General features: G+C 41.5%; 2 protein-coding genes across 4 annotated transcripts in view; one reads left to right on the top strand and one right to left on the bottom strand.

Moving 5' to 3' along the window:
• Window positions 1-705: 705 nt before the first annotated feature.
• Window positions 706-5,998, bottom strand: mrps18c (mitochondrial ribosomal protein S18C). Of its 3 annotated transcripts, none has more exons than XM_024380830.2 (7): window positions 5,880-5,998; window positions 4,331-4,398; window positions 4,025-4,083; window positions 1,695-1,778; window positions 1,545-1,602; window positions 1,403-1,462; window positions 706-855 (listed from the first exon to the last, which is right to left on the bottom strand). In XM_024380830.2, exons 1-7 carry the CDS (start codon window positions 5,882-5,884, stop codon window positions 779-781), a joined length of 411 nt encoding a protein of 136 aa, XP_024236598.2. In that variant the 5' UTR covers window positions 5,885-5,998; the 3' UTR covers window positions 706-778. The 3 variants fall into 3 exon arrangements, with proteins under 3 accessions (XP_024236598.2, XP_024236600.1, XP_024236599.1); XM_024380832.2 differs by lacking the exon at window positions 5,880-5,998 and adding an exon at window positions 5,407-5,873; XM_024380831.2 differs by lacking the exon at window positions 5,880-5,998 and adding an exon at window positions 5,524-5,873.
• Window positions 5,999-6,210: 212 nt separating this feature from the next.
• helq (helicase, POLQ like) overlaps window positions 6,211-8,781 on the top strand; it is an 11,767-nt gene continuing 9,196 nt past the window's right edge. The window contains exons 1-6 of the mRNA XM_042302186.1: window positions 6,211-6,858; window positions 6,992-7,649; window positions 7,828-8,006; window positions 8,139-8,339; window positions 8,514-8,586; window positions 8,677-8,774. Of these exons, the coding sequence (XP_042158120.1) occupies window positions 6,676-6,858; window positions 6,992-7,649; window positions 7,828-8,006; window positions 8,139-8,339; window positions 8,514-8,586; window positions 8,677-8,774 (1,392 nt within the window). The 5' untranslated portion in view covers window positions 6,211-6,675. The remainder of the gene's footprint in view (window positions 6,859-6,991; window positions 7,650-7,827; window positions 8,007-8,138; window positions 8,340-8,513; window positions 8,587-8,676; window positions 8,775-8,781) is intronic.

The raw sequence follows: 8,781 nt of genomic DNA, 5'->3' as shown, positions 1-8,781 counted from the left end.
TCTGCATGTGGATCCCACGTGAAGCATGGTGGTGTGATGGTGCTTTGCTGGCGATTTATTTAGAATTCAAGGCAAAGTTAACCAGCATGGCTACCGCAGCGATACACCATCCCATCCGGTTTGTGCATAGTGGGACAATAATTGTTTTACAACAGGACAATAACACAAAACACACCTCCAGGCTGGGTAAGGGCTATTTGACCAAGGAGAGCAATGGAGTGCAACATCAGATGACCTGGCCTCAACCCAATTGAGATGGTTTGGACCGCAGAGTGAAGGAAAAGCAGCCAACAAGTGCTCAGCATATGTGGGAACTCCTTCAAGACTGTTGGAAAAGCATTCCTCGTGAAGGAGGTTGAGAGAACGCCAAGTGGGCGCAAAGCTGTCAAGGCAAAGGGTGGCTACTTTGAAGAATCTAAAATAGTTTGATTTTTAACACTTTTTGTTAACACATGATTCCATGTGCTAGTTCTAGTTGATGTCTTCACTATTATTCTACAATGTAGAAAATAGTGCAAACAAAGAAAAACCCTTGAATGAGTAGGTGTCCAAACTTGACTGGTACTGTATATAAAATAGTTAACGCTGTAATTGAACTTGCACAGAGTTGCATTAAATTATTTTCACATGTGTAGTGAGTTACGATTGGTCTCATAACTCAACCCAAGCATGACAGCTCAAAGACAAGACTAACAAGCAATCTTCCACATTGAAAAATGTTTTAATACACAATTACAGTATCTATGCTAGACTAGCTCCACAATACAGGCGGACACAGTTACTCCAAGTGCCGGATGTCACAGATGTTTGGATCTTTCATAAAATGTGGGTCCTTGTGGGTTACAGACATGAATCCTGTGGAGGAAAATATTACCAGTATTTATTATAGGAAGGACTGGATGATCAAAACATGGTCATTTTGAGCCAGACCAGTCTGTAGCACACAATGTATTACAAATCCTCTGGTCAGTAGTGATAGATGGCGCATTGAAGTTTCCAAAGAGAAACTATTACAGAGCAACCTCGATTTTATCATATTGTTCACACATTTTCTCATGTGGCGTTGTTCACTCATTCTGTGCTTGTAGTTGATCCCACAACTTTATTTCATTACAGAGAAAATTGCCATCATTTGCCATTGACTACAATGCATTATGAAAATGTGTCTAAAAGTATTTAAGAAAACACTCCAAACCAACTCATATTACATCAGAATCCCATGTCTCTGCACTCAATTTTGTAGAAATAATTTTACTGTCCCATAAATCCATATCTGCATCTTTTTATTGTGGACATTGTTTTCAAATTTAGTGCAAAGACATCATTCAGAATGGGATTCTGAGTGAATGAGTTGGTTTGGAGTGTACAGTCAATAATAAAAATGTGTGATTTGAGGGCATACCCATCGAATGAGCTTTCTTTATGGCTTTGGCGATCTCCCGCTGTTTCTTACCACATAGACCTAGAAAAGAATAAACACCTTGATACGACAGCCTCTGCTCTGATGTGTACATTTTCAGCACTTTTCGTGACCAAGTTCTCACCTGTTATGTGCCTGCCGTAAACTCTTCCTGTGTGTGGGGATATAAACTGGGACAGCAGCTATTGGAAAGAAGTTTGGAGAAAAATTAGGCAAATTTTAAATAAACATTGGATATTTGCGCATCACTTAATACAGTAGTCTAATGACAGACCTGAACATTCTTGAAGTCCACTGTGATGTTACAGAGAATGCAGCCCTTCTGTGGTTGTTTGTATGGATTCTCCATCTGTAAAGGCTGGGGAGATAAACATTTACGTAAATCTATACAACAAATAGACCTTGTAGTCAAATGACATATAGCTTCAAATCAAGTTGAAAAAAAAAAGTAATAATTCTCTTGACATGTGGAGGAATGTTACTCCTTGAGCTAGCCCTTCTCATGACTCCAATGCATGGATGCAGTGGGTCATTCAATGTCCATTATCATTAGCTCAGGCATAATGTGCAGACAGAGCTTTGGCGCTCTAAATGCAAATATGTCTCACACGAGAGTTTGAAACATTTATAACTTACATACATAGAAGCGATAAATAATTGCTCTAATACAAAAGATACACTTGCTGATCGCAGTTCAGCAAAGTTGCTTCCATACAGTCGTGGCCAAAAGTTGAGAAAGACAAATATTAATTTTCACGAAGTCTGCCACCTCAGTTTGTATGATGGCAATTTGCATGTAGTCCAGAATGTTATGAAGAGTGATCAGATGAATTGCAATTAATTGCAAAGTCCCTCATTGCCATGCAAATGAACTGAAACCCCAAAAAACATTTCCACTGCATTTCAGCCCTGCCACAAAAGGACCAGCTGACATCATGCCAGTGATTCTCTCGTTAACACAGGTGTGAGTGTTGACGAGGACAAAGCTGGAGATCACTCTGTCATGCTGATTTGAAGCTTCCAGTCTGTTATTCAAGGTCAAAGGAGGGTGGTGCTTGGAATCATTGTTCTTCCTCTGTCAACCATGGTTACCTGCAAGGAAACAGGTGCAGTCATCATTGCTTCGCACAAAAAGGGATTCACAGGAAAAGATATTGCTGCCAGTAAGATTGCACCTAAATCAACCATTTATCGGATCATCAAGAACTTCAAGGTTCAATTGTTGTGAAGAAGGTTTCAGGGCGCCCAAGAAAGTCCAGCAAGCTCCAGGACCGTCTCCTAAAGTTGATTCAGCTTCGGGATCGGGGCACCACCAGTACAGAGCTTGCTCAGGAATAGCAGCAGGCAGGTGTGAGTGCCTATTCTGCAAAAGGTACAGGGATTGGACTGCTGAGGACTGGGGTAAAGTCATTTTCTCTGATGAATCCCCTATCCGATTGTTTGGGGCATCCGGAAAAAAGCTTGTCCGGAGAAGACAAGGTGAGCTCTACCATCAGTCCTGTGTCATGCCAACAGTAATGCATACTGAGACCATTCATGTGTCGGGTTGCTTCTCAGCTAAGGGAGTGGGCTCATTCACAATTTTGCTTAAGAACACTGCCATGAATAAAGAATGGTACCAACACATCCCCCGAGAGCAACTTCTCCCAACAATCCAGGGACAGTTTGGTGACGAACAATGCCTTTTCCAGCATGATGGGAGCACCGTGCCATAAGGCAAAAGTGATAACTATGTGGCTCTGGGAACAAAACATTGATATTTTGGGTCCATGGCCAGGAAACTCCCCAGACCTTAATTCCATTGAGAACTTGTGGTCAATCAAGAGGCGGGTGGACAAACAAAACCCCACAAATTCTGACAAACGTCAAGCATTGACTATGCAAGAATGGGCTGCCATCCGTCAGGAAGTGGCCCAGAAGTTAATTGACAGCATGCCAGGGCAGATTGCAGAGGTCTTGAAAAAGAAGGGTCAACACTGCAAATATTGACTCTTTGCATCAACGTCATGTAGTCAATAAAAGCCTTTGACACTTATGAAATGCTTGTATTTATACTTAAGTATTCCATAGTAACAGCTGACAAAAATATCTAAAGACACTGAAGCAAGCAAACTTTGTGGAAATTAATATTGGTGTCATTCTCAAAACGTTTGGCCACGACTATACAGTCATGGCTGGGGAGTGAAGTTTCATACCTCGGTTTGCCCAGTGTTATTTAAAATTCTGAAGGATGCAACTTGGCTAAACTGCCTACAGTAAGTGTATATTTTGTAATTGAAAGATGATTTCTCGCTGATGTGATAGCACACTTCTAATAGTTTCCAAAAACACATCGCAAGGATTACTAAAACGTTCGTAAACGTTACAACAGAATGTCGGTATTTGCAGTTCATTGATCCAGCTGTTTTCTATGCGGGATGGAGTGAGCCTCTAAACCTGGGTGTCCCTGAGCTATCCCTGAGCACTAAGGGTAAATATAAATCAAGTTCTATTTGCATTTAAAAACGTAATCTTGGATCCATTTAGTCTATTGATAACGTTTTACTAGTGCACTCTTCGAAAGGTAGCTAGCTAACGTTAATAGGTGGCTTTAAAATGGCTTACCATGTCATCGTTCTTCTGGACTACATTAGACGAGCCTGACAGACTTCTGAGACATTGTTCTGTGATAAAAAGTAAAGCAGACAATAACTCACAAAAAATATAGAGGTTGCTCTGGTCGGTTAGGTAGATAAACGACACGTGGTTGGCTAGTTAATGATGGATGGCATAGCTAGAGGTTAACTAACGCTAGCTAACATTAGCTATCCATTTAGCTAATAGGTTATCTTAGTGATTATAAACGTCAGTATAATCATGCTTGTATCACTAGCAATGCAATTCAATCAAAACATTGAACATCATTCTTACGTGTGCCTCCAAGCTGTGAAAATGTGAATTGTAAAGATCGAAAGCTTCGGACAGCAAACATTTTTGACCTGCGAAGGAAAGATCCGGATGTTATTTGACGTAATCTTCTTCTATGAGATTTAACAGCGGTTGACATCCAATTTGTTGCATTAGCGCCATCTACTAGACTGGAGTACAACTCCCGTATACTTTACTTGGAAAATAATGTACTAAATAAATACCTTACCATCTAACACTATACTCACTAATTTCAAAATTATATAAAATGGACACCCCCCTACTCCAAAATGTAAATATATTAATTCCTACCTCATGCCATCACCCTGAAAGGATGGGACATCACTACTTAACACATGTAACTCTTACACACCCAAATACCTCTCAGCAGCTGCAACCACAACCTCAATTTTCTGAGACTTCCGATCCATCCCTGCAGTATAATTAATAACCACTGCTATGAAAGCTAAAAATCCAATCTTACTGAAACATATTTAACTTTTTGGCCTATCCCTATGTACAGGTATATCTCTACTACTCTCACCACCTCTCCCCTTTAACCAATCTTCCTCTACTTCACTGCCTCAGCATATGACAACTTCTGCTCTACTCTAACCATGGAAACCTCAAACTGCCTCTCTCGCACGGTACATGTCTGACCCCCAGCGCAATGTGCACCCCTACAATTAACACATTCCACTACTTTCCCCAATACTACACATTCCTTTGTCTCATGCCCTTCTGCACATTCCTCACACATTGGACCCTCCCTCCTACACACTGCTGCCACATGCCCATAAGCTTGACACCTGTAACATCTTACTCGGCACATACGCTCGTACAGGATAACTTATATATCCTAACTTCACTTTGTCAGGCAAAGACTCTACTTCAAAACTCAAAAGAACAGACAATGACTTCTGTTTCCCCACCCTGTCTGCGTCGCTTCAATCGACGAGATCACATTCACCGGGAATATTTGCCCTCAGCTGGTCAACGTTTATATCTACTGCTACCCCAGTTACCCCTCCTTTCATTGGTGCCTTTTTCTTGAGATCGAAACACTTCACTTTACTTACCCCCATTCGTTTTACTTGGAGCGCATTCGTCCTCAGCAGAAACACAAACAATTATCACTAGACCACTTCAAGTTACCCTCACCGATTCCACATGACCCAACTCCTTTTTTCACCCACCGTGAAAACGCAATTGGATCAGCCGAAAGGCAAGAGTCCACTTTTTCCAAACTTAACTCCCACTGTCAGACTCTTCTTCATTCTGATCCTCGGTCTCCGATAACTTTACCGCACCTACCACCTCCGATACTTCACCCTAATTCACTTCAATTACTCCTGTCTTCAGCTCCCTCTGCTTACACGATCTACCATTCTTCTTTGACAAACAATATCCCTTTTTTACGCAATTTGTCCGATTCAAGCTCACCCTCTTCTTCCCTCACTCTCTTAGACCTCTACTCTCTTTTCTCCTACATTCCTCCTCTGTTTGTCTCGGCATTGCTTTCCACATGCGAATAATTAACACGAAACATTACCCCATAGAGGCGCAAACCCCTCTCTGTCGACCAGCGAGTAACGTTGAAAAATCGAAATTGTAGAGCCAAAATTGAGCTCTGTCTATTTGACGTAATTTCCTGTTCACGTTTATATGTTGGCCCATGATCAAACGTTCCTCCCAAAATGAATGTATTTTCGAAGTGATCGTTTGTACAATTTCCACATATCAAATCTAAAACTCCCATAGAATATAATGAGTCTAATATTCAAATACAGTACGGCACATATAGACTGATTGTATCAATAGGTCGGAAAAAAGTTCCGTTCTCCACCCGACTCAATTTATAGTTACAATCTTTACTCGTCTCTGATTGGCTAATACGTTAGACTCATGTTTACAAATTCATAGTTGTCGTCTGTATTGTATGTATCTGGTTAGTTACGCTTCAAAATGTATTCTCTATTTTATATTTTGAGTTCTCGGTTGTTAAAGACGATTTGACAGTAAGCCTAGTGTTAACCATGTCTAGTCAATTTAGCTACTTTCAGCTAACGAAAAACGGTTGAGTTTGTTCACTTAACATTTTGGCGTGAAGTTAGCCAACGTTAACGTCAGCTATCTATTTTTTTTCCAAGATAGCTTGCCAACTCACTCAGTCAGCCAATTTGACTCAGTAGCAAATGAATTGAGGAGCTCACCCTGTCAGCCAACATGTATTGTATTTACTAACGTTACTTAGCTAGTAGCTCGCTAGCATGCCAACATAGCTGGAATGCTACTAGTGTTTTCTTAGGCTAACGTCAGTGAGGTGTCCGACAGAGTCAGGTTTGACAATGAGTGCCGAAATCAAAGTAAAACGACAGTCCTCGAGGAAGCGGTCCAGGGATAGACGAATAAGTCATCTCACGCCCGCAAGGAAAAGGACCAGTGCTTCTGGACGACAATGTCCTGACAACACGGGACAGATAGAGCTTTCCAGAGCTTTGGACAAATCCATGGATGCAAAGTTCAGTGAGGTGGGTAGCTAACTAATATCACAATGGTGTATTATACACTTCTTGTGGTCTGATGATTTTACTGTAATTTCAACATGATATTGAGTGAGTTACAAGTGCATTTACTGTTTCTTAACGTTGCTTTTTTTTGCAGTACTGCAGTGACCCTGAGGACTTATTTGGGGACTATGACAGCATTGTAAGCGACAGCTCTTTCCTGGCAAAGCTCGATAGAGTGGGGCAGAACATGAGACCGCATGACATTGACCATACAACCAGCAGCAGATGCCCTGTGATTTTGCTTGCTGGGAACCCTGACTTCACTTCACTGAAGTCTTCAACAGACAACTGTCCGAAACAATCATGTGATGACTCAATGACAGAATCATTCCTGGAGGGCTTCACAGATGATGCTTTCCTAGACATGCCAAGCTCACAACTCGCTTTTCTACAAGATCCCCAAACAGCAGACAGGAACTGCTGTACAGATGAGGACAAAACCTCCATGCCTATGAGACATCCTGAGAAGTCTGTCAGCACTGAAGAAAGAAATGAGAGGCATATCGCCCCCAAGGCAAGGAAGAGCGTGTCCGATCATCTGAAGAGAGCTATGATGGCTAATGCAGCAACTCCTTCTAGTGTCTCCCGGACTGCAGTGCAGAAGGAGGCCGTAGTTACAGAGGAGATCAGTGTTGCCATGCAGGCTATGGAATCTGTCTCCATGGCGACAACAGACCTTGGGCCTTTCTTTGGTCTTCCCACCAAAGTGAAGGAGCTGATATGCAATCTCAAAGGAATCAAAGATTTATATGGTGAATGGATTTCTATTCCTTTTCCCTGTCTAATTGCATGTCCTCACTAGTTCTGCATCAACTTTAACATGGCTATGTTTTCAAAGTGTCTGGTTGTCTTGCTAAGTGTGAGTAATTTGAGCTCTTGCCCTGCTTCATATTAGAGTATCATCAATAACAATGCTCTCTTATATTTCAGAATGGCAGAAAACTTGTCTAAACCTGGACTCAGTTCAGCAGAGGAGAAACCTCATCTACTCTCTTCCCACCAGTGGTGGGAAGACTTTGGTGGCTGAGATTCTTATCCTCAAAGAGATTCTGTGCAGAAAGAAGGATGCCCTTTTCATCCTGCCTTACGTATCTCTAGTGCAGGAGAAGGTATTGTGGTCATTGTTTTGTTTACGAAATGTATATAATTCCTCTTTCATCCAACTGTACAAAGGAATTATAATTAAACATTTTTGTATGTCAATGGCAAATCTGAGCACTGTGTTTTGCATGCATTCCCAGGTTCGAGGGTTGGCCAGTTTTGGCCTGGAGCTAGACTTCATGGTGGAGGAGTATGCTGGCAGTAAGGGCAGGTTCCCTCCAGTGAAGGGAAGGGGCAAGAGGTCCCTGTACATTGCCACTATAGAGAAGGCACACGGCCTGGTAAACTCTCTCATAGAGACCAACAGACTGGACAATGTGGGGCTGGTGGTTGTGGATGAGGTATGCAAATATCTTATTACATTGACATCTGAGATGTTATCATTACAAAACATAGAATAGCCACTCACTAGACACAAACAATGTATATGTTGATGCCTTGTGTATTGGACACAATCAATTATATTGTACTGTAGTATCCAATTATTTATGCCACTCCATTTCTCTTCTTATTAGCTCCACATGTTGGGTGATGGTAGCAGAGGAGCTATCATTGAGATGACTCTAGCCAAAGTGCTCTATATCAGTAGTAAGTGTGACTGCTATTTTACTCTCATCATATTCATGGTGAAGGAAGGTGTTTTGAAAATGTGTGGGAAACTGATTTTCTTCTTTACAGAGTCAACTCAGATCATTGGAATGAGTGCTACTCTGGGCAATCTCCAAGATATACAGAAGTTTCTGAAGGCAGAGAGCTACACTAATGACTTCAGACCGGTATGAT

Source organism: Oncorhynchus tshawytscha, linkage group LG20 (assembly GCF_018296145.1).
Source record: "Oncorhynchus tshawytscha isolate Ot180627B linkage group LG20, Otsh_v2.0, whole genome shotgun sequence".
In the NCBI taxonomy this organism is placed as follows: Eukaryota; Metazoa; Chordata; class Actinopteri; order Salmoniformes; family Salmonidae; genus Oncorhynchus; species Oncorhynchus tshawytscha.
Note: the sequence above shows the minus strand (reverse complement) of the source record. Positions and strands in the feature narration are given on the sequence as shown.

Coding starts and splice junctions, on each gene's coding strand:
- mrps18c (XM_024380830.2), bottom strand. Junction 1,779..4,024: donor TCCAGAAGAACGATGACATG/GTAAGCCATTTT, acceptor TTATCTCCCCAG/CCTTTACAGATGGAGAATCC. Junction 1,463..1,544: donor TTACGGCAGGCACATAACAG/GTGAGAACTTGG, acceptor ATTCTTTTCTAG/GTCTATGTGGTAAGAAACAG.